This window comes from Onychostoma macrolepis, chromosome 03 (genome assembly GCF_012432095.1).
Source record: "Onychostoma macrolepis isolate SWU-2019 chromosome 03, ASM1243209v1, whole genome shotgun sequence".
Taxonomy (NCBI): domain Eukaryota; kingdom Metazoa; phylum Chordata; class Actinopteri; order Cypriniformes; family Cyprinidae; genus Onychostoma; species Onychostoma macrolepis.
The window spans coordinates 41,798,415-41,824,035 of NC_081157.1; the positions used below are offsets into that span (position 1 = coordinate 41,798,415).

At 37.3% G+C, this 25,621-nt stretch overlaps 2 protein-coding genes and 1 long non-coding RNA gene across 8 annotated transcripts in view; 1 reads left to right on the forward strand and 2 right to left on the reverse strand.

Annotated features, from left to right (window-relative positions):
* syngr1a (synaptogyrin 1a) lies at positions 1–19,749 on the reverse strand. Of its 4 annotated transcripts, none has more exons than XR_009269795.1 (5): positions 19,413–19,749; positions 6,490–6,727; positions 5,920–6,065; positions 4,144–4,554; positions 2,415–2,548 (listed from the first exon to the last, which is right to left on the reverse strand). XR_009269795.1 is itself a non-coding variant. In XM_058768539.1 (4 exons), the coding sequence occupies exons 1-4, from the start codon at positions 19,506–19,508 to the stop codon at positions 2,357–2,359; spliced, it is 672 nt and encodes a 223-aa protein (XP_058624522.1). In that variant the 5' UTR covers positions 19,509–19,749; the 3' UTR covers positions 1–2,356. The 4 variants fall into 4 exon arrangements, 2 of the variants coding, with proteins under 2 accessions (XP_058624522.1, XP_058624523.1); XR_009269796.1 differs by having other exon boundaries at positions 2,420–2,548; positions 4,215–4,554; XM_058768539.1 differs by lacking the exon at positions 4,144–4,554 and having other exon boundaries at positions 1–2,548.
* Positions 19,399–25,621, forward strand: part of LOC131535975 (uncharacterized) — an 18,663-nt gene continuing 12,440 nt past the window's right edge. The window contains exon 1 of the long non-coding RNA XR_009269797.1: positions 19,399–19,516. This is a non-coding gene — a long non-coding RNA (uncharacterized LOC131535975). The remainder of the gene's footprint in view (positions 19,517–25,621) is intronic.
* Positions 20,616–25,621, reverse strand: part of fam171a2a (family with sequence similarity 171 member A2a) — a 35,069-nt gene continuing 30,063 nt past the window's right edge. For 2 of the 3 annotated variants that reach the window (XM_058768535.1, XM_058768537.1), the window contains exons 6-8: positions 24,036–24,149; positions 23,689–23,815; positions 20,616–23,392 (exon numbers count right to left, since the gene is read on the reverse strand). In XM_058768535.1, the coding sequence (XP_058624518.1) occupies positions 21,844–23,392; positions 23,689–23,815; positions 24,036–24,149 (1,790 nt within the window). In that variant the 3' untranslated portion in view covers positions 20,616–21,843. The remainder of the gene's footprint in view (positions 23,393–23,688; positions 23,816–24,035; positions 24,150–25,621) is intronic. The other variant, XM_058768536.1, reaches the window with a different exon arrangement.

The window sequence follows — 25,621 nt, forward strand, 5'->3', positions numbered from 1 at the left end:
TCCATCAGTCAATTTCTTTTATTTTCAGCTATATCAGACGTCTTACCAGACAAGCAACATACAAGACAGGACACAATACACTGAGCCATTTTAACCTAGCGATTCAGTTAATGTACAGTCACCACATCAAAAGAATTTACATTATTTTTTATTTTTATCCCAGCTCCATAACTGCACATATACATTATATAAGAACACATCTGATACATCACCTATATAATATATTGATTGTATTGTAGCTTTCCTTTTTTTTTTTGGAGTTTCAACAAGAAATAAAATGAGAGAAAAAATTTCCTGATTCAGAAAACAATGTCACTTCCTAAACAGAAAAAGGATAAATGTTATTCTAAAACACCTTTAAATGCAAAATACACAATTAATATTATTATTTTTGACAGTTATTTTGGTAATAAATTTATAAAGATATTTTGTGTACTTGATTATATTACATCTTTGTCATTAAATAAAAATATGCTGGTTTTATATATTCAGGTACATAATTATGAACAATTTTTTATTTTAATTTTAAACTTAATTTAAAATAAAAAATAATTGATCTGTAATGCACAATGCTGCTGCTCTAGTGCAAGAGATTTTACAGTAACTATGATCAAAAAAAAAAAAAAATGTAAATGATAAAAAAGACTGCCAGAGAACAATACTAGGGGTGCTACAAAGGAACTCATTAGCATACATAATTATGAATAATATTTCCACAAGTGACAGACCATTATAATGACATGACCATTTGCCCTAAAGATTTGACACATTGGCATTGAAATGAAGTCTATTAGTCTGTTCTTCCTAGCATAATTGTGAGGTATTGGCTGGGTTTGTCTTCTGTAGTCATTAGCGCTAATTTGTCATATTTAGACAATGTGCTAATTTTTCATGCTCAGGGGCTCTGCCTCGTTTTTGTTCACATTTTAAAGCATTAGTATGCAGCTGAGTGTTAGCCTGGCCATTTTCCCTCTCAAAAACATGTTTCAAAGTCTAGTGAATTTTAGTGTTGCACCACTTTGTTTACATTCGTGATTAAAAGATATTAATAACAACGTCAAAGGTCATTATGTCTAGTCTAAATAAAAATGTAAACGTTTACCATGATGAAAATGACATGCACAGCTGCTCTAAATCACATGTGGACTCTTAAGTCACACTTAAAAATGCATTTGTCCGTTCACTAACAGAAAATGTACTGGTTTGAACATGGTTTCTGTGTGGGCTGTGCTTTGAATATTGCGAAACTATCACCAATAGACAATGGAGCTTTTTGCCCACGAAATTTAGTTTATTTGGCGACGCCTTACAATTGGTCCATAGTTTTAGAATTTATAAACCAACAAATTACTTGCTTTGCTTGAAAAGTGTGCTTGTGATGTCTTACTTTAAAATAAATGACACTGGTTTGATATTTTGTGCAATGACAGACATAGGCTATGCTATTTAAGTGTCGCTTAAGAGTCCAAATACTGTTTGGGACCACTGTGCATATGAAATGTCGCCTTTCTGTAAAGAAACATAGCTTAAATAATGCAATCATAGCCGCACAACTTAAAAAAACAAACAAAAAAAAAAACAAAAACAAAAACTTGCAGTTCAGCAGCTCTCAAAAATTCACCTTAATTATAGGCCTACTCAATATTTTTACTCTCTGTGTTACATTATAGGACCATTCAGTTTCTCTCGTTGTACAATGCAGAGACTGATTTAATTCCAAACATGATACTGTTAAAAATGATCTTTGATAAACATTGATAAAATGGCAGCAGAGAGCTATCAATGCAGTATCTGTATAGTGACAGGTTAAGGGTTAACGATATATTCCACTGAAGCACCTACACTTTACCAACAAAAAGACACTGCGGTCTTTAGAAATGTTTAGTTTGGTCAGGTTTCCTCACATGTACTGTATGGCCAATATTAAGCTAGTTAGTTTCTATGACTGTTTTAGAGTTCCATTAGTTTAGTTTAGATTTCTTTTCAGAAAAAGAAAGATTTATTTTCTTTCCAATCAGTCAGATCAACCCCAAACCCATAAGCCCAAAACCGAAGGCAAGATTTCCTGGTGGCACCAATAAAAAAAAAAAAAACTTTCAAGAGATCCTGTGCCACAATCTCTAAACTGCAAAATATCATTTTATAGACTTAATGAAACGCTCATTAATCATGTATTATCACCAAAAGTTAATTCCACAAGGGGTTCTTTCAGCACCAAACAAACCCCTGAATTCCTGTTAGCCTGCTTTGGTCCCCATATTCTACCCCAAAATAAGTTCCTGTATATTTAGTTTTCCCCATATAACCCAGTCAGCCTAGCTCGTTAAGGCTGTTGTGTACATCCTCATACTCGACCTTAGTAGTCTTGGTTCTGATATCCGCCAGAGCCCTCATAATTAGCCTCCATGTCGGCGTTGTATCCAGTGTACTCCGTGCCTGCAGCTGGCACTCCTGCGGGATCCTGGCTGGGATCAGTATAGTCCTGAGAGAAGAGAGACGAGCTTGCACCTAACTTGTACCTCTGGAATGCGAAAAAAGCTTGACCAGCCTTTAGGAAAATGAAGATGCCCGGAGGAGAGGTTTAGAGGGTGGGATCAGGGGGAATTTCAATAAGAATTATAGGATTATGGCAACAGGAGAGGAGGAATTTTCAGTTTTGATGGTGAATGGTGAATGAAATGGTATTAGTTAGGGAAACAGGTAAGAATTAAATGAAAGGAATTAACAAGAATGACAGGATGGACCAGAGAGGGAGAGAAAAAAAGAGAAAAGCATTAGTTTGATTTAGATAGTTAATCAGCTTTAAGCTTAACTGAGTTGTGAATACATTTAGCTATATCCTTTTAAACCAAACTCTTTAAACATATACTTAGAAAACTTAAATCCAAAACAAAACACAAACCAGAACTTGAGACAAGCTTAAGACAATTTAATCAAACAACATGTGCCGGTATACATTATAAGACCAATCACGCAGGATAAATATACATTGAAGATTTTAAGCAACAACAGCAGCTCAACTGTAAACAAACTGTATTAAAATAAGATCATGAAATGCCATGACAACAACAGAGGTGAATGAGCATGTAATGTTGTCAAAGTATCAGGCCACAAATCCTGTAGACAATCTCGCATAATGTTACAAAACAATTCTGTAAAGAGCTCAGCTGAATATTTAATGTGCAACTGGTGCCCCCTAGTCAATTAAAAGTGTAACTGCAATTAAAAAAACAATAAACAAAAAAACAGTCACCAAGAAAGCATTGATTTTCTAGCACGCAAACTACAATTCAAAAGTTTGGGGTTGGTAAGAATTGTTCATGTTTTTGAAGGAAGTCTCTTATGCTCACCAAGGCTGCAGGCTGCACCAACAGTAATATTGTGAAATATTATTACAATTTAAGATAACTCTTTTCTAACTTATATTTTTAATGTAATTTATTCTTGTGATGCAAAGCTGAATTTTCAGCATCGTTACTGCAGTCTTCAGTGTCAAGTGATCCTTCAGAATCCATTCTAATATGTTGATTTGGTGTTCAAGAAACATTTCTTTTTATGATTAATGTTGTGCTACACTGCAAAAAATGGCTTATCTTTCCTAGTATTTTTGTCTTGTTTCTAGTTAAAATATCAAAAAATTCTTAAATCAAGATACTTTTACTAGATAAGCAAAATGACTTAATGAATTTTTTCTTTAAATCCTAAATTAAGTGCATTTTGCTTAAAACAAGCAAAATTATCTGCCAGTGGGGTAAGTAAAATACTCTTGTTTTCATAATATTTTACTCTGCAGATAATTTTACTTGTTTTAAGCAAAATGCACTTAATTTAGTTTTTTTTCCCTGTAAGCAAGACTAAGTATTTTAAGTCATTTTGCTTATCTAGTAAAAGTATCTTGATTTAAGAATTTTTACAAGACAAACATACTAAGTAAGATAAGCCATTTTTTTGCAGTGTACTTAATAATTTTGTGGAAACTAAAATAAATTTTATTCAGGATTCTTTGTAGAAAGTTCAAATTAACAGCATTTTTTGTAATAAACATTTTTTTACATTATAAATGAATTCCATTAATTCAATGCATCCTTGCTGAATAAAAGTATTAATTTCTTACTGACTCCAAACTTTTGAAAAGTACTGTACCTTTAACCCAAGTCTTTACTTGTATGATAAATGCTGGAATAGACCTAAAGGTGAAAATTAGATCATCTCACTGTAGATCCTGTTGTCATAATTTCATAATTCCAGGCAGATATGTCACATCTTATTTAAAACTCTTCCCAGTTCGTAACAAGGAAGTTCAGGGCTTGATATGGCACTGTAACAAAACACAAACCACATATCATATCAAAAACATCACATTCATTGGTATCCATGACTGTTGGATTTTTTGAGTGGTGCTTCTGTAGTTGATGTCTATGGCATAGTAAATAAGTATGTGTGCAGTAAATGTTAGACAAATGGAGGTGGTGTATGAGGGGTGAACAGTTTGTTGTATTCCTCTTCAAATGAGACTTTCTTTAGGCGCTCCAGGGCCAGGAATGTAAGAACACCCTAAAGAAAAACAGATCGGCCAGAGCCAATGATCAACAGAAAGAATGATGAGAAAAACATTTCAACAACACTGGGTTAATCTTAGCCATGCAGCTGGGTGGTTTCTGTAAGAGAAGTGCTTTAAGGAATTAGTGGTTAGAAAGAAATCTGCAAACAGCGAAGCAAAGAAGAATTCTCTGGAAAAGAAGCTAAAGAGCAAAGTACAGAAAGAAGATTAGTGAATGAAGCCATGTGGATCAGAAGCACAGTGGTTGATGTTCACAGGTCATTCATTGAGAAGAAACTGAAAATATAAAAAAAGCCAATTCAAAATATTAATAAATACTAAGTATATATAAGTTACACAATATTACTGGTTTATTACCAATGCAATCTGGTCTAACAAAAGGCCTTGGGAAGAGGAAGGGGCCCAGCCATCATATATAATCAGTGTTGGGGAAAGTTACTTTTAAAAGTAATGCATTACAATATCGTGTTACTCCCTAAAAAAAGTAACTAATTACGTTACTTAGTTACTTTTTATGGAAAGTAATGTGTTACGTTACTTTTTAAATATGAGCAGAATCTTGATTGTTTGTTTTTAATATAAAAAGTTCTATTTATAGCAAATGTAAAAGCCCTTTCACACCAAAAAGTGTAATGAATAAACCTCAGGCTGAAGGAAAAGTAAATTAACATCTGTACAGTAGAACGCAGGAGAAGAAGGTTCAACACTCTTCAGCAATAAAAAAACAATGCAGCACAATTGTTAGTTTATCTAAAGTCATTTTTGCTTATTAGTATGGTTGAACTGGATCATCAAAGACATTGGTTAATAAAATGGGATTAGATGCATTTGTGTTATTTAACATATTTAATTATTGCAGGTTTGCGTCATGTTCTGAGTTTGCATTTCACTGTTTTAATTCATTTTGATGAATATGGAATCTGTTTTTTTGCCAGTGAGATGAATTAATGCACATTCACATTTAGTCTAGAACTACAGTAACATCATGTTCACACACAATGCCTCTGTACTTCTGATTTCTCCCAATATGGGAACAAGAGGCTTGTCAGTCAATAAATGGGAAAACAAAGTAACTGGCGTTACTTTTTTGAAAAAGTAACTCAGATATTTTCTTCTAAATTAAAAAAGTAATGCATTAATTTACTAGTTACTTGAAAAAAGTAATCTGATTACGTAACTTGCGTTACTTGTAATGCGTTACCCCCAACACTGTATATAATACAATTCTGACTGAGAAGAAAATGTAGACATTGAATCTCACAAATAAAATATGATTCAGATCAATTAGATTTTGTAGGAAACATTTACTTTGAATGAAAAATTACAGAAGAATAAGATGTAATTAAGTCAGTACAGACCCAAGTAAATATGGAGAAGAAGGCGAAGGTGATGGCTGCTCTGGCTGCGTCTCCACCCTCTTTGAGGGGGTTATCGTCTGGTTTAGCCACCTGCCACTGATTGGCGAGGAAACAGAACCCCACAAACCACACGAAAGACCAGAAGGCTGGGAGAAAAATGGGAAGGTGCAGAATTTCATATCGATAAAAAAGCACAATGAATGCCTTTGATTGAAAACAAATAAACCGAAAATAGAATGATAGCATATTTTAATGGTGCTGTGATCAAAACAATCAATTTATATTTACAGGTCTAGATGGTGCTATTGCACCACAAATTCAGCACAGCACTGCAATAAGTCTAGCTGAAGTTACATTTTACAAATAGAGGGCAGTGCAGCTTAAGTTAATGCTGCAGTAGTGGAAGTTCAGATCTAGACTCTAGGGGTGCTCTTGAGCCAAGAACACCTAAAAACAATTGTACATGGGAAACATTACCTTCTTAGGGACACTTTTGATATGGCTGGAGGCTTGTACTAAATGCATTGTATTAGTAATATAAAATATTGACATGTAATATCAGCAGTTTACCTGAAACACCAATATCAGCTAACACAGCCTTCTTGCGGTCTTTAACGCTGCTTATCTGAGGAAAATAGACGTCCAGTGCCATGAAAGCGGCACAGCAGAGGAAGGCCAGGGATCCCATACCCACGGCATAGTTACAGGCATTCTGGTTGCGGTTAAAGATGCAAAACTCCTCCACCTCATCCGGACGGTTCACATAGCCTTCGTTAGCAATGCATCCAAATATCACAATGGAAAAGATCTGAGGAGGGGAATAAAAAGAAGAAGAACATGAAGGAAGAAGGTGAAATGAAAATATAAGAATTTGTGTGAAGGTGATATGGACTTATCACACTTCATTTCATTTAGTCTTAGGCATTCAGGTTTTGGGGTTTCTTCCTGTACATTTCTTATTTAGCACATGTATTTACATGACACTTTTATCCAAAGCGACTTAGAAATGATAAACATATCAAGTAATTCATCATAAGAGCCAACAGTATCCATAGTATACAATACCAAGTTTTAAGTGTAAGCTAGATTAGTACGAGGTGGAGAAGAGGTGAAATGTAAGGTACCAGGTTAATACAAGTGCTTTCGAGGAAGAACTAATCACCGGATTTGGAAAAGGTTCAGTTTAGTAGCATCAAATCTTTGAAAGACAGCCAGTGTACTTAAAAGCCAGTCAACTAGATATCTACAAAGATCACTTTATTTTTTGCCTTGTTTTCTAGGTTGATACACTGAAGTATCAGTAATTTAATAATAATTTTGTTAAAAAAAAACAAAAAAACAGCAACTTTTGGGCCGATTATTATTATAACACTGTTTAGCTTTAGCATTGCAATGCCTGGATTTTGTCTGCAAAAATTTGACCGCATCTTTAGTCCAGGGTTAAAAAGAAACATTCACTTAAGCATTGTGTCAAAAGCCCTACAGACTAGAGCCAATTAAAGTTGATAAAATGTTATTTATGTCCACTGTAGTGCTGATTTCAGCTTTCCTAGTAAACAAACAAGCATTTTCTGCCACCAAATGAAATTGTTTCTTTGCACCCAAACGCAAGTTCTTGCTAAAAATATTGTGTGCAGATGTAATCTATCACCACAGAAAGCATTAAACAATTGTACGTCTGTTTTTAATCTCACTTTCTTGCTGCTTGTTACTGGGTTTGTTTTCTGCAGGGAAGCTAGGGTAGATTTGACACTTCCATAATAATAAGTGCCTTTTTGGATTCAGATGAGCCCATGTACTCTTTTTGGCTCCAGAGGAATAGACAGTCTTCGAGAGGATGGAGGCAATTTTTGGCAAAGGCCCGGGTTTTAACAGCTGGCCTGTACATCTGTACAATATATCTGAATGTGTGAGAGTGAGAGAGAGACACTTCATTACTCCACTCATGCAATTAAGTTAAAATGCTCTTGGCTACCAACAAACTGTCCCATAGTTGTTCCCTAATTGTCAGCTACAAGCCCATGATTTAATCCGGGGAATCAGCTTTATTTTAAAACTAATGTTAAGGGGTTTGGCAACATCAAATCAAATAAACACAGAATCTCTACGATACAGGTTCAATGGCTCATTCAAACCTTTATCTTAATCTTATCAAGCACATATAAACAAGATATCATCACGGCTGACTTACGGATAAATTAAGGTAAAAGCAAGCCCTATAGGACTTTAAGCTCTGTTTATCACATCTTAACAGTTAAATCCATTCCATGGGATTTACTTCCAAAACCTCAGCACTTAGCAGTGTTTCCTGCATTGCATTTTAGAAGTGGAATTTAGAATTCAAAAACTGAATTGTGAATGTTGGTCTGTATTGACTGTCATGCAATTAAAGAACTATGTACCTCAAACTAATGGCAAGAAATGTCTATTGAGTTGTTTTTGCAGGATGAACTCAAAAAGAACATTATGCAAATGATGGAGTCCGATTCACGAACTAATGACACTATGAGCCGGTGTCATTTTTAGTTCATCAAAATGTAGACCAATGTAGTCCAATTCATGAACAACTGACTCTATTGAACTACTTCTTTTTAGTGAATCAAAAATATACAACTAGTATAGTCTGACTCACAAATAAATGACTCTTATGAACAGCGTCTTTACAGTGAATCAAAAACGTATACAGCACGACCAGTGTAGACCGATTCATGAACAAACAATTCTTATGAGCCTGGTTCTTTTTTAGTGAATCAAAAACATATAGCGTGGCCAATATAGTCGAATTCATGAAAGAACAACAATTAATCAACATCTGATTTTGTTTTGTCCGCCTAAACATTTAAGTGAATGCAAATAAGACTGTAAATGCAAACATGATTGTGAGGTTAGAGATGATAAAACAGTATCATTGCTTACTGATTGTCCATAAAAAAACGTGTTACTAAAGGCAAGCAAGTTTTTCGTAATACATATTTCTCTCGAGTCTGTGATTTCAAGTATGTGGTCAGGTGTTTTGCCTGCCTTTAATTAGCTGTCTGGATCACAAGGGCCCATGGCCAGTGAGTGCATGAAAGCAAGCATTGTAACAGGCAGCACACGGGATCTGGATCTTGTGATCATCAGGAGCAGAGCTTTACATGCTCTGTTTCAACCTGATTGGAGTTTTTTAGGCACATGTGCCTGTGAAACTAGCGATATGAATGTTTAACGCTTTTTTTTAAAAGTGGAAATTCGTAAAACTTTAATTTCTTGGTAAAAAAAAAAAAAATTACAAAACAGTTCCTTGTCCTAGTTGTCTCCTTGTTTATATTGTGACAATGAGGTTTTCTCTAGTCTCTTTAAATTAAAGCATAAACTGGCAAACCCATTCTTGCACATTTTCTGTATTTAACATATACAATGGTGGCCAAAATGATCAGAACACTAGTATTTTCACTAGCTAAAAATGGTTTTAAGTCAGTTATCTTTTGCTGTACTGTGTCAGTAGGAAATATCAGTTTACATTTCCAAACAAACTGCATTTACTTCCCATAGTCAATTAATAAACAATTTCCCACAGTAGATTAATAAAGTGCTACCCTATCCTAAATATTACATATATGTCACATTTTGTAGAGTTTAGCACATCCCACAAGGTCAGTGTGTCATATTTTATTGGCTTTCATTGGTCTTCATTGTAATTTACGGTTCTTCAATCAGACACATCAGCTGGGGCTGGTTTGTGCTTGTACCATTTTAGAGCCAGCAACTATGGCTCACCCACCAATAAATCAATCAACACCTTAAAAGGAAGAGAAATACAGTAGAATAGAGCTGTCTAGCTATTCAACAGGGCTCTTTACACAAAGCACAGTGGCTGCTTGTGTAATGTTAGATAGTGGGCAGGACAATGACGGGTTAAAGTAAACCTAGAGCTTAGGCAGAGGGTGAACCAACTCCAAGGTAAGGCTAAAATTTGCCTAATGTTAGTGTAGTCCTATTAACACGCACATCGTAACCCCGTCTTTTAGGCAAGCACATATGGTACCCACTGAATAAAAATAAAACACTCTCTCGAAAATATAATACTCTCTCGAAATTGTGAGTTAATATTTCGTAGCTAATTCTGTCCAATTGACTTTTTTTTTAATTCAATGGCGGAAAAATGCTTCCATATAAGTACCAGATGTGAGTGTCATGTCACAAAATATTTTTAATAGGCTACAACTGAATTTGTATAGGCTATAACGTGATCATAATTTAATAAATACATTGTAAGTTACAAATTATAACTCTTTCATTTCCAGGGTTATTCAAACAGCACATAAATTATATATAAAAATGATCATAGAACATGATGACTGACTTCATTCTAGCGTGAGTTTAAGCACGCTCAACAACTCCCCCGTTATAATCAATAAAGCTGCCTACAATGTCAAATGAATCTCTTTCTTACATCGCATGTACATTTCCACTTTGTTTTTTATGATGAGATAATTCGTGAGAGTTTAGAATTCAGTCAGCGTGCGCTCAACACAACTCTATGACTAATCTGAACGCCTCTGATTGGTTATTGCATTGATAAGATCAACAGAATCGTGTGTGATTGGATATAATGCGGAACGCTATAAAAACGCATAATTTGATGCAACAATAACAGATCTAAATTTAATGCCGCAATTGACACTTTTCATTTCATTTTGACTTTAATCGTGACATCCTTAATAGATTTAGTTTAATTGTACAGGGGCATATTTGTCCAATTTACCCCAAGCACCCGTTAATTTCAGACCAGTGGCCAGGGGAAGGCTAAGCCTTGCCCAGCCTTACACACGCTTCGCCTATGACCTAGAGTAAAATGAATCTACAGCTCATCAGTTGATGCTCTAACATCAATTACCGTAAAACAATTTAGAAAACTGGGAATTCTGTTATGAGCAAATTAATATTTTGAATGAATCATTGATGAATTCAGGCTGATCTGATTCTTGAGTGAATACAGACTTCAATTTTGGTACCTTAATGGTCATATGGACCATTTTTATGATTCTTTTATGGTGCACTTGTATTCATTTTGCATCCATTTATTGTAATTGCATGGAAAAGAGCAACCATTCTACATCACTAATGGTTTGGATGGTGTAAGTTATTGTTAAAAGGATGTCTTCCCGACCACTAAAAAGACATAGTGCCCCTCATCATTTTTCTCAGTCTGTTACATGCCTGCCGAGCTTTGCCCCTCTCTCTCTCCCCTCCCCCTCCAATCCCTCGCTTTTAATCTCCCTGACCTTGTGTTCACTATGCGAGGAAAGAGAGATCACGAGAGAGGGAGAGAGACTGAGTCATAAGACTACAGATGAAGACCATCTATACATCTGAAGTGCTCCCCCACACAGTCAACCTGACCACTGCTTCACAGCATTCAGAAATCATGCGTCCATGACGGGAGAAACAAGATTAAGATATTCACAAATATCAGTCATATTTAGAGCAATAGGTCTGCTTTGCTATAAACAGTAAATTAAATTAAACTGCACTGTAACTGCTCTGCTACATTGGTAAATAGCATACTTCATGTCAAAGATATTTTATTAGCGCCTCTGATATAAACGACAACATATACATTCTCATATGTGACCCTGGACCACAAAACCAGTCAGAAGTAGCACGGGTATATTTGTAGCAATTAGGGATGGGCGATATCTTATCGTTTGCGATATACCGTTGAAAATTCTCCTCACAATAAAAATTTGTCTCCTCGCGATAATAACGATAAGTCTAGTTGGTGATGTAGTTTTGTGCGCGACCGATTCACTGTTCACGTGCGGAGTGAAAACAAGCATGGCGGAAGGCGGACGTGAGGCTGAGGAGGAGCTTGTTGTTAAGCAAGGAGCTACCTCCACAATTTGGAACTGGTTTGGTTATAGAAAATCAGATGCGGAGTAGAGGCTGACATTTTTTCGGGAATCCCACGGGTCACGGGAACCCCGCAGGATGGGAAACAAAATCGCTACGAATCACGTGATTGGGACGGTACAGGAAAAAATGTCATCGTGAGTGGGTGGGACTGGGAATAGTAATGATACCCAACTTTATACACAAATATACCTTTTATTTAAATAAACTATAAACTGTATATTTTAATTCGGAACTAGTTGCCCTGTCTCGCTCTCCTCCTGTTTGCTTTGGTGTGGCTGGTTAAGTGAATGACACAGTCCGTGATGGACAGATCGTTAACGGCTGGTCTATGTGGTAATACACACTATCGTTCATCGACCTCAAATATGGCTTTTCATCTGAAAGATGTATGTAGAAACTTTACATGGCGCTCAATATGATGTTAACCTAGAGAAATGTGCGCTACTGAAGTGTCAGGCGCCGGTGCGCTCACTTGCTCTTAAAATATCCGTAATTTTTGGTCATACAGATAAAAGTAGCCTAATACATCTTTCGAATCTGTAAAGACTCTACGTTTATTTGTATACACTCAGAATAACAACGAAACGTTGCGTTTTAAAGCAAACAGGGTGCTCTTTAGGTCTCTGAGCGAGAAACTTCCGTCTTTGAAAAATATATCTATAGAGAGTGAAATGTCTACTTTCAAATGAAAAAACAAAATTCAAATAGAAAACGTGTGTGTTAGCATGGATGATTTACATAAAATTTAATGTGTGCAACGTAGCCTACACTTTGCATAAACTGGCTTTCAGTTCAATATAATAACAAAAAACTACATTTTGGGTTTTTATTCAACTAAGGTGGGCACGCTGTGATCTGTACTATATTTTTACTGTAACTGACAGATTTCGGCCAAAAATAAATTAATAAAAAAAAAAAAAACCGGGAGTGGAATGGGAGTAATTCTTCCGGGAGTGGAATGGGACCGGATTTTCCCCCAGTTAGTATATATATATATATATATATATATATATATATATATATATATATATATAATCGTCATTGGTATCGTTATCGCAATAATATACCTGAAATTATCGTGATACATTTTTAGGCCATATCGCCCATCCCTAGTAGCAATAGCCAACAATGGGTCAAAATTATAGATTTTTCTTTTATGCCAAAAATCATTAGGATCTCAAGTAAGATCATGTTCCATGAAGATATTTTGTAAATTTCCTACTGTAAATATATCAAAACTTAAATTTTTGATTAGCAATATGCATTTGAACTTCATTTGGACAGCTTTAATGGTAATTTTCTCAGTATTTAGATTTTTTTGCACCCTCAGATTCCAGATTGTCAAATAGTTGTATCTCAGCCAAATATTGTCCTATCCTAAAACACCATAAATCAATGGAAAGCTTATTTGTCAAGCTTTTATACATACTGTATATTCATTAAAATGGACATATGATATGTCCATTTTAATGAACTGATTCAAGACTCAGCGATTGTCTGTATTATCACTCTAAATGTACTTTTATAAAATGTATTCTTTTTTACATTAGAACATTTATATCTATTTTACCTATTAGGCTTCTCAATAAGAGTGCAAGCTATAAATGCGGATTAGATATGAGACACAATGCAGGAGTTTACAGTGATCCATTGCCAGAATATCACAACCAGACAAGAGAAAATCCTGCCGGGAAATAAATGAATCACAAACTATAATAATATTGTTAGAGGGATAAAGAGGCTCTGCAAACTATATTTTCCCTCTTGCCGTAATGACTGTGCAGGAAAAAAGGTGGACATATGGAGAGAGATGGAGAGTATGTTGCCCTGCAGCAGTATTCATCTGTGCCATTAGTCCCAGAACGGACTACAGTAAAATGACCCTGCTATGTTTAAAGCATCACATGCTCATTGTAAAGGACAGAACAGCCAGGGTTTTCACCATAATTCATATTCTTAAAAAAAAAAAAAAAAACAGACGAGCTGGAAAATGATGTGGCAATTCTGTGTTTCAGAGAAACAGACTGCAGTTAGATACTGGATGAAATACAGTGTGGCAGCTTGGGAAAATAAATGAATGAACTGCTGATTCTTGCCTAGAGGTTTTTTTTTAACGCTCATGTTATCAAACTCTGTCTGTGAAATATGTGTCAGTGGGGGTTCCTGTGGGAAAGAGACTGCTTACGTAAGTCAACGAACCAAAAGATCATCAATTTTAAAGAGAGAGTCTATTTACAACAAGAAATGAGGAAAGACTCCGAGCCTGAATCAGACACACTCCATCATGGTATATACCAGAATTGAAACACGACTAAGGAGATTGCTTCACACTAACGTTGCAGTTCATAGAAAGAGCCAAAGAGAGGATATACATGAAACTTTCAAATCCAGAAATATCCTATAGGTAATCCCATTACTGCCTTTTACTGTTCATCCATTTTCATTTTCCTCATAGTGAGCCTGTAAGTATCCAGCCTGAGGTCTCGGATTGTTGTCATGCCAACGCAGAAGCAGCACTCACTCAGCCAATCAGAGTATGAATCAGACGAACACACCTCCAGTCCATCCTGAAGATTCCACACAGCACACTGCACACATGCGAATCAACAGTTGGTTAAGGTGAAGGGTGGCATTTCTGTGCATATAAAGGAACTCAACAAAAATTGGTTCACTTATTAATCACGATTCTATCATCTGCTGATTCGAACTGATTCACAAATTAAAAAGAAACAGAAAAAGGATTTTATATTTAAACTAGTGCTGTCAAATGATTAATCGTGATTTATCGCATCCAAAATAAATGTTTTTGTTCACATAATATATGTTTATGTACCAGGTATATATAAATACACATGCATGTATATATTTAAGAAAAATATGTTATGTTTATATATTAAATGTATTTCTTATTATTATTTTAAATGTATGTATTTATAAATTATATGAATATAAATATATATGTAAATACATGTGAATATTTTCAAAATACTGTATGCATTTGTAATATACAGTGGGGCAAAAAAGTATTTAGTCAGCCACCAATTGTGCAAGTTCTCCCACTTAAAAAAATGAGAGAGGTATACCTCAACTATGAGAGACAAAATGAGAAAAAAAAAAATCCAGAAAATCACATTGTAGGATTTTTAAAGAATTTATTTGCAAATTATGGTGGAAAATAAGTATTTGGTCAGTAACAAAATTTCATCTCAATACTTTGTTATATACCCTTTGTTGGCAATGACAGAGGTCAAACGTTTTCTGTAAGTCTTCACAAGGTTTTCACACACTGTTGCTGGTATTTTGGCCCATTCCTCCATGCAGATCTCCTCTAGAGCAGTAATGTTTTGGGGTTGTCGCTGGGCAACACGGACTTTCAACTCCTCCAAAGATTTTCGATGGGGTTGAGATCTGGAGACTGGCTAGGCCACTCCAGGACCTTGAAATGCTTCTTCACGAAGCCACTCCTTCGTTGCCAGGCGGTGTGTTTGGGATCATTGTCATGCTGAAAGACCCAGCCACGTTTCATCTTCAATGCCCTTGCTGATGGAAGGAGGTTTTCACTCAAAATCTCACGATACATGGCCCCATTCATTCTTTCGTTTACACGGATCAGTCGTCCTGGTCCCTTTGCAGAAAAACAGCCCCAAAGCATGATGTTTCCACCCCATGCTTCACAGTAGGTATGGTGTTCTTTGGATGCAACTCAGCATTCTTTGAGTTTTTACCAAAAGTTCTATTTTGGTTTCATCTGACCATATGACATTCTCCCAATCCTCTTCTGGATCATCCAAATGCTCTCTAGCAAACTTCAGACGGGCCGGACATGTACTGGCTTAAGCAGGGGACACGTCTGGCACTGCAGGATTTGAGTCCCTGGCGGCGCAGTGTGTTACTGATGGTAGCCTTTGTTACTTTGGTCCCAGCTCTCTGCAGGTCATTCACTAGGTCCCCGTGTGGTTCTGGGATTTTTGCTCACAGTTCTTGTGATCATTTTGACCCCACGGGTGAGATCTTCGTGGAGCCCCAGATCGAGGAGATTATCAGTGGTCTTGTATGTCTTCCATTTTCTAATAATTGCTCCCACAGTTGATTTCTTCACACCAAGCTGCTTACCTATTGCAGATTCAGTCTTCCCAGCCTGGTGCAGGTCTACAATTTTGTTTCTGGTGTCCTTTGACAGCTCTTTGGTCTTGGCCATGGTGGAGTTTGGAGTTGGACTGTTTGAGGTTGTGGACAGGTGTCTTTTATACTGATAACGAGTTCAAACAGATGCCATTAATACAGGTAACGAGTGGAGGACAGAGGAGCCTCTTAAAGAAGAAGTTACAGGTCTGTGAGAGCCAGAAATCTTGCTTGTTTGTAGGTGACCAAATATTTATTTTACCGAGGAATTTACCAATTCATTCTTTAAAAATCCTACAATGCGATTTTCTGGATTTTTTTCTCTCTCATTTTGTCTCTCATAGTTGAGGTATACCTATGATGAAAATTACAGGCCTCTCTCATCTTTTTAAGTGGGAGAACTTGCACAATTGGTGGCTGACTAAATACTTTTTTGCCCCACTGTATAATAAATATACACAGTACATACACACATATTATACAAACAAAAACTTTTATTTTGGACGCGATTAATCATTTGGCAGCATCAGTTTAAACGTTATGATTTAAAGGTTTTTGTTAATAACAAGGTATTTTGTTATAGAGAACACACTGGGCAGGCTTGCAACGGGAGAAGCGTTAACAATGATGCTTACATGACAAAAAAACAAGAATCAATTTTTTATGGAATCGTCACCTAAAGAATCGTTTCGATTTAAATCATGGGATTCCAAAAGATTTCCAACAGTACAATAACTGCGTGCAGTTTTCCCGAACACTCTCTCTATCTTCCAATGAATGGACAAAGAAGAAATCCTGCCTCAAAGTGGTGGAACTCAGGACACTCAAAAAGAAAAAGAAAAAAAAAGACAAATGAAAAAATTCGACTAAAGTAGCTCAGCTTTAATACTAACAATATCCAGGATATATAAAATACTCTACATGGTCACAATGATCAATAATATATCTCATAAGTTTATAAAAAAGCCTAAACTTTCCCAATATATGCTATCCAATATAGCCAAAACCAATCCAAACCAATATCGGTGAGTATTTTAGTGTTTCTCAGCTGGTGGGTCGCGGAACTTAATTCTTAATGTTTTTTTTTCTGATGCGAGACTTTTATTTTAAAAGACGTGAATGAAAGCTGTTGACACTTCTGTCAGATGCAGTTTAAGTAAAGAGTGCCTGAGAAAAACGCGCTGTCCCGATTCAGTATCTGCGGTCAGATGAGATGTTGACAGTCAGTGTCATTATTGTAACTGTAACTTGTTACGAAATAAAAAGTCTCTCACCTCAGAAAAACGAACTATCCTGTCCTGTCAGATGTTATACCGTGTTCGTAGCGCGCACTCTTCTATAGCACGCGCGAACGCGGCGCCGCGCGCTGTAGTATATCACTTCAATATCAATAATAAAGCGCAGAAACTACGAGCATGCAACGCGTGAAATAAAAGTACAGTAGGCCTACTGATAAATCACATAACTGGTACTGCGTGTGTTAGCTGGGAAGGATTTGCATGAAGGTATGATATTCAGGAGCAGTTTCCACATTTCATTAACAGTTCATACTAGTACTGTATATTCAACATGGTAACTGTTGTTTCCATAACCCAAAAATACCATGTTATTTTCACTTTGTGCCAGTTTGTATGTGTTTAAATGACTGTGGTGGCTCAAACCAACTTAACTGTATTAACAAAAACTAGTTTGGGACTGCTATTTAATAGCCCTTACCTTATAGGCTGTTTATTCAGTATTAATCATATTCTTAACAGTCTTAACTTAATTTTTGTGAAATAAATTTGCTGTTGTTTTGTTACAAATCCCATTCACAAAGAGACCTTAGGAATGCTAAGGGGTTAATTATATTATATATTTTATTTAATGCAGTCCAGTATTTAAAAGAATGGCTTTCGAGTTAAGTTTGATGTTAAAGAAAGCTTTCACAGACTCTTCATTTTATTTTATTAATGGAACTAGTTTGATGAGCACTTTATTTCAAAAAGTATTTTTCTATTGGATTTTTTGTGGCTGTTTGTTTGTTTGTTTACTGAAAACTGAAATAAAACAGGAAAAATTACTGCTAAGATGTGTGTGTTTTGTTTTGTTTTTTTAATTGTGACAGTCTGTATATTAAGTGTATCATTCAACTTTTTTCCCATGGTCTAGAGTTAAAAACAAAAAAATTAAAATCACAATACAGAAATATCGAATCGCAATATGTGTAGAATCAAAATCTTTAAAAAAAAAATCGCAATACATATCGTATCGGCACCCAAGTATCGTGATAGTATCGAATCGGGAGGTAAGTGTATCGTCCCATCCCTAGTATATACCATAATGATAAATACTATAATAGTATAAAAATGTAATCATTCTAAGCTTTCATAACCAGCAAATTGTTTTATAAACATTTCCACGACTTTTAGCATTTTGCTCATTTCTGTTGGCAATGCATATAATTTTTATAAACGAGCAATAAACCCTGAGTCAGTGCTCATTTATGACATTACAAGATTCTTGTGTGTCCATTCTGATATGTAAATCATTTCAATTCTTGAATGATCACCTATTGCATAGTTGTGGCTTAATCACCGATTCAGACACCTGCCCACCCCTCCCCTCCCCCCACATCAGCCACCCTCCTCTAATCTCCCACCACCCCCTCACCATGTGTCTCTCCACAAAACGTTTTTATCAGCAAATAGTGCACGCATGCTCATTCATGCAAGGGCCAAATGTTTAAACAAACCAGGAGCCACTTGACTGAATCGAGATTGAGGAAATGACCAAAGAAACAAAGTGTTAAACATTGTTTAGCTAGTTAACAGACAGAAACCTCCCCCGTAAAGGTAACAGGGCAGGAGACATTATCAGGTTCCTTTATGAACATTGAGCTTCTTAAGCTACTGTCACAGCCTGGCTGTTGCTTTCCAGACCTCTGCATGCTTTATTCTTTATATAAGATCCATTAACGGTGTGAGTTGTTGTTTCTTTATTTATATAAATAGGCTACATTAAATTGGAATTACTATCAGAATATGTATAGCAATTTAGATAGCCTAACATAAGATGAGTGGTCTGTTATAGCTAGTTAGACAGTGTTGCCCTGGACAACAGTAATTATACAGTAATTACAGCCATTTTTTGTATGCTGAATATCACGACTGACGAATGAAGTACTGTAAGTTATCCCAGAAAATTCTAAAAATATTATAATTGTTCAAGAAAATCAATCTATATCAGCTCTAGTCTCACTAATGTGATGCACACGCGGCAATACTTAACGATAGGATTTTTTTCTCAATATTTTCATGTACATGTCTCTTTAACTAGAAAATAAATAAAACCTCGAAACAATATATTGCGCACGCACAGATTAGCGGGAAAGATTGTGCATTTAGGCGGCAAAGCTTTACTTGCCGTTAACGCGTAATCACATGACATTCGGGCTCGCGCTTAAATTATGCAATTAGTAGAATGCCTCTCACCCAGGACACTATTCGAAGAATAATCTGCGGCTGCTGAAAGAACGTAATTGGATCGAAGGTGCCGCCAGCCTTGCCAGCCCCGTATGCCTGCTCCATCCTTAGAGGTTCGTGATTTCTCCGTGTCTGAAGTTTTTTAAATAGAAAGATAATTGACCTTGGTGTAGAATCAATTTATCCACGCGCTACACCTTGACTCTTCGCCCTCGTCTGTCGCCCGGTCTTGATCTCGGATGTCCGTTCGTGGAGGTTTTCTTGTAAAACGATGTCCCTTCCACTCCGTACCTCTCTCATTTCAAGGGTGGAGAGAGGAGACTGAGTAAACACGCATCCGGGGGAACACGGGAGCGCGCATTATGCTGTCAAGCTTGATGCGCGCTCCCTTGGATACTTAGGCGCGCCGCCGACCACGTGCCCGCCAGACCCTGATAGTTACTGTGTTCATGTGGCAGAAATGAATTTGAACTAAGCGTTGATTACTAAACGTCAACAGTGTAAAAAGCAGTGTTCCTAAAATTATGGGAACCCATTGAAGGCCATTACATTGAATTTTAAAATGACAAATCCTTGTAACCTTGTGCCACCTAGTGACTGCCCATAGCCCACACCCAGAGGACAAATGCTTAGTCACGTGTAGACACAATATTAAATAAAAATATTTATTTAGTTTATGGTAAGTAAAACCAAAAATAAGGATAGGGATGCACCACAAACTATTCCAAATATACTTGCCCAAAGACTGTTATATAAAACATTTTCAGCTTTACATGAGGTGATGGACAAATCTAAATAATAAGAAAATGTTTTAATTTATATTAAACCATTATAATATAATATAACATAATATATAATTAAATTTTTAGCATAACTTCTGCAATGACATAGGAACATCACTAAAGAAAAACTATATATATATACACACTTTCCAGGAAGTTGAGGACACTTGTGAAAATTCAGCAGTTCATATGAAGAGGAATAGTGAGACTACGGTTGATACATGGTAGGTTCTCTGAGTTTTAGAAATAATGTATTCAATAGAAATTTGCCAATGCTTCACATGTTAAGAGGGCAAGGCTTAAAGCCAGTATTACAATAAAATGTTAACTACTGATTGAAAATAACAGGTACATTTTGATATGAACAATTTGGCTGGTAACCAGAGGACGGTGGTGATTAGTAGTCAGACAGAAAGAAAATGCATAAGACTGAAGTGCGTGTGTAAATTTACTAAGGTGTTATTTACAAATAAGTGGTTCACAGAGTTTAGTTAAGAGTGCTTAATCAAGCAATACTTGTTTTTAAAAAAATACTTGGTACAATATTTTTGTGTAAATCCATCCATGCACATCCATTTCAAGCACAATCTGTATCTTCAGTCACACACAAAAAGTCCATAAAAGAAAAAGGTTCAAAATTGTACTTCCACAGTTAACAGAGCAGGGTTGCAGTGGTTCTGATTTACGGCAAAAGTTCCAATGCAGTGCAGCAAAGATTAGTGCGAAAACATTTTCACAGGTGTCCAAGGTAAGTCCCTCAAAACACAATTCCTATTGCTGCACTGACCCAACAGGAAAGGCTTATTCAGAGTACAAAATGAGTTCTGTACAGTATATAAGCAGAACCTTTTATTCATATCTAAGAGCAGCTTTCCTAAGCCAATCAGTCTCCTTAAAAAAAACGGCAACACTGGTTTTAGATAAGTACAAAAGGGGAACTTTTACCAACAGTACAAAATACAGTGTCATTATGTGTCAACCACTAGGATTTGATAAGTCACATTGGAGTAAACACACAAATTTATTCAGCAAACATTTCACCTCTGTTTGTGAAATGTACGATTTCCACACATCTTAATGGTTCAGCTCTACATAGTAATATAAACAAATGAAACATTTGAGTAAACCACTACAATAAAAGTCATTCCAGACTGATAAAATCTTTCAAGCCCCCTTTTTCACCTATATCACATTAATATTCATTTTTTTTTTATTCATTCATTTATTTTTCTTTTGAAAAGGAAAAGCTCTTTAAGGCTTATGGATTGCTTCCCAAAGTCTAAAGTTTAAAATGGCTCATGGTCATTCTTACAAAAAATGGGCATCACTTAAGGAAAGCGAGATAACAGCTTGAGAAGAGTGCAGATTCAAAGTTATGGCCTTATGAACTGCTGCCAGAACTACATCAGATGTTTAAACCATCTGAAGGACATCTAAAAGGGTGTGAGGACTTTAGATGCTTCTTTACAAGCGGCATTCAGTGCTAATTCTTGGTACCTAGTCTTGATGGTTGGAACAGATGCCTATCACTCAGGTAAGTGCCATGTCTCTAATTGTGCTTTTCATCTGACTCTTTTCCAATGCTGCATCTTCATCACTAGTAAGCATCTAAGGTATAGCCAAGATGTTGCCATAACCAGTCCTGGACAGCATGCGAGTTACTTGACGTTGAACACCATGAGGGGCCTCTCTTCACGCTTTTGCCAGGGGCTCTTCTTATTCTCTCCGTCGTCATCTTTGTCGTCGGCTTCATTGTCATCATCAGGAGTGGTGACCGAGTCTCTGTGGACCTCGCTGGCACTACTGCGGGTGCTGTTGTCCCGACTGCGGCCTTTACGAGGGAACGTCCCTCCTCTGGATTCAGAGGTCTCGTCGAGCAGTGGCACTGTGGAGTTCTCCTCAGGTGAGTACATGGCTGAATGGCTCTCGCTGCTCGAGTCTGGCGTTTCGATAACGGGAAGCTTGGAATAAATCTTTCCATGAGCTTTTCTTTCACCTCCCTCCTTCGCTTTGCCCTCCTCTTTTAATTTCCGGTGAGTAGATCTCCCTGAACTCACAGGGAGTGCTTCAGAACGGTGGTCCTGGGCTAGACTGCTGGGGCCCACGGGTGCACGCAAGGCTTCATTGCTTAGCTCAATGTAGGAGTGTCTAACAAGAGAGTTTGAACGGCCGTCAAGGGAAACGAACCAGGCACGAGGGTGTGGCTTTACTCCAAGCTCCAGCAGCTTCTTCTCCGTCATCGCTTGCAGCTCTCCATTCATTTGCGCAATGGTGGAGTCATTGAAAAGGACAGGAATACGGACTGGGGCAGTGGATTGTTCTGATCCCCAGTTTTCCTCTGAAGGTCCCTCTGCTTGCCGGCTAGACTCTTCCTCTTCCTTTTCTTGTCTGGCCTGCTGCTGCTGCTGCTGCTGTTGTTGTTGCTTTTGGTGTTGACTCTGTTGCCGTGGCAGCGTCATGCTAACCTGGATGCCCTCCATATCATGCTGCAGCTGTTGCTGCCTTTCCATTGCCTGCTCCACAGCTGATAGGTCAGAGGACAGATGCATATAATGTGCAGGGATAACCAGCGTGGGAACCATGCTGTGGTACATGCTCTCCTTCATTTGCTCCATGGAGTGACAAAATATCAGCTGGCCAGGTTGGGTGTTAACAGAACTGGGCCGATTGGGGTGATCCCCTGGCGATGCATAATACTCTGGGGGCATGCTGTCCCGACTGTGATCCTGATAGTGGCTAGTAAATGGTGGCAAAAGTGGAGGTGGAGACGGTGGGTCTGATGAATAGCCCTGGTTGTCTTTAGCATTGTGGTGAAGGTATCTGCGATCATCAGAGTCCTCCGCAGAGCTGTAACCTTTGCTATAGTCATCCTGCAGGAGCGGGTCTCGAGTTCCTGTGTTTGAAGAGCGAGTGGTCTTCAATGGGAAGCTCTCTACTCGCTTTGTGTCAGCGTTTATCCTGGAGTTGCGCTGTCTCTGGGTGGGGCCATGTCTGAAGAAGTCCTCTCGAGAGCTGTGGAGATCACGGTTGGAGGAAAGGTCAGATTTGATGCCGTCAGGGTTGGCGGCCGAGGACGCTGTCTCCATGTGTCCACCGCTGATGAGATTTAGGTGGGAAGTGGATGTCCCCTGGTCTCTTTTTGAGCTTTCCAGAGTGGATGAGAGGTACATTTTACGGCGATTCTGCCTAGGTTTTAGACACCGCCTCCTGAAATATTATAATAATATCTGTTAGATATTTATACCAAATATACATATAAAGAAAACATTTATTATTTTTGTTAACATAGCTACCTACTACAGTTTCAAAATCAAATATAGTTTATTGTATTGCTCATTTTGCTCATGGAAGTGATCTTAAGCTCATGGCAAGACTTTTGTGTATGCCTATACAAAAGTCTTGCTATGACATGGGTTTTACACTTGCTAAGGCCAAGCCTACAAGGATAAGCTATTAATCACTTTTTCAGGCACACAACAAACGTACACACAGAGCAACGATACCTGCAGTAGTACAGTAGCAAACACAGCAGAATAAGCACTAGCAGGGCCATGGCACCCAGAATCGCTAGCAGGAAAATAGTGTGATAGGTAGTGATGTCCCTTAGACCAGAGGTGTTCAGGCCTGCTCCTTTAACACAAAAATAAGTATTTTTGTTTTATCTACCCATCTCTTCAGCATTAAAAAAGTAAACCAATTAAACCAACATTAAACCAGGCAGATTAAAATTAAGAAAGTAATCTTATACAAAGATGAATATAGATATTAATACAACATTCGGTGTAATTTAATGGTCACTGATCAAGGAAAATGTAAAAACCTCAACTGCTGTAACTGCTCCTGGTCTCACCTGAGGTTGAGGGAAATGCTGCAAGCCAGTATCCTAAATTTGGAGCCACAAAACTCCATGTCATCTGAGTGCCCTCTTTTTTAATGTATCCAGCACCACTTCTGACCCACAGACCTGCAGCAGACCAGGACTTTATTTCAAAATGAGCAGACAGTGATAAATGCAATGAAATCTTGCTTCAGCTTACAGGAAAAGCTCAATTAAATGTGAATGGGCAGTGCGCCAGGGACAGATTAGACCCGAACTGTGCCAAATCACACATTCAATAGCTTTTCTTCATTAAAAAGTAATTTTAGGTCTAGGATCAATCTAGGTTACCATTCAATATTCAAAATCACACAGATAATGTAATATAGTGCACCAAAGCAGGACAGTAAGGGGTACAAATTTTGCAACAAGCCCTAAGGCCATACAAAAGAACACGGAGAGTTAATATGTTCTGACAGGGTGAACTCTGACAAATACGATTTCAAATGTCTCCCTCCACTAAAGAAGAAATGCTCTCTCTGTGCTGGACTTCACAACTGGAGCATACAAAATGAACTTGTTACTATAAATAAATACTATACTATATATAATACTATACTATATATAACATCAGCAATAACACTGAACTATTTTATTGGAATCTGACACTTTTTTATTGCCTATTAAATACTGCTATTTATCATTTCATATTTCACAGCTTTGTTCACCTTAAGCTCCACAGCAGAATCATAAGTGCCAGCTACCTACAGCCCAAAACTGCACAAGACCGACCCAGGCAGCTGCATGCAATGTGTAATTACGCACACTAGAAGGTGCTATATGTTCAGCTCAGCAGGGAGACCTGCTCTCCAAAGCAGGGGGCTTTCCCAGTATAGTAAGCCCCTCCAAGTACCATGTGCACGAGCATCCGCTTTCTCTGTATGGGCTGTTTTGTCTGTGATCTGTCTCCAAAGCAAACAGGGTCTTAGTAGCCACATGGCAAATTTCTGCGACACAATGAATGTTTTCATAATCTGAACGCACTGGGGTATTCAGGCCCTACCCTTTTTAGATAAAACAGACGGCTGGGACTGAGTAGTCGGTGACATCATATATATTTATGCTGTGTTAGTAAATGAGACTCAGAGAGTGACTCAGGGCTCTTGGCTGTGCTGTGAGAATGCAGCCGCATTCTCTATATCCACGTTTCTACGGTCTACAGAGCAAAGTCTGAGACAATACAGACTTTTGTAGTTTTCGCCACATGCATCTATCACGTGGTCAAAAACACGCTCACTCACCACTCAGGAATACAGGCCCCTGTTCTCCAGAACTAACTATTCTCTGAAACACAGTTCTCTCTGACCACCCACACACACTGAATATTCAGGGTTTTCTTTCTCTACAGTTATCCAGCATTCTCTATCTAGATAGACTTAGATGCTTTTGGCATCCTGGTAACTGGTAGGCACCGTTTGAATAGCTCCATGTACTAAGCTACCATATCTTCTAAAATCTTTCTTTCTTTGGCTCTAAAACAAGTTCTAGCTTACCTTATCAAAATTATTGTAATAAGTGCCTGTCTCTTAGTTCAAAAGAGGACTATGCAAATTGTATAA

What these genes read in the sequence shown, in the direction of transcription:
- syngr1a (XM_058768539.1), bottom strand. Translation starts at nt 19,508, where the DNA reads ATGGAGCAGGCATACGGGGCTGGCAAGGCTGGCGGCACCTTCGATCCA. An exon ending in AGCTGATATTGGTGTTTCAG is followed by an intron (nt 6,066 to 6,489) that starts GTAAACTGCTGA and finishes TTTTTCTCCCAG; the next exon opens with CCTTCTGGTCTTTCGTGTGG. An exon ending in TCTTCTCCATATTTACTTGG is followed by an intron (nt 2,549 to 5,919) that starts GTCTGTACTGAC and finishes ATTTTCCTAAAG; the next exon opens with GCTGGTCAAGCTTTTTTCGC.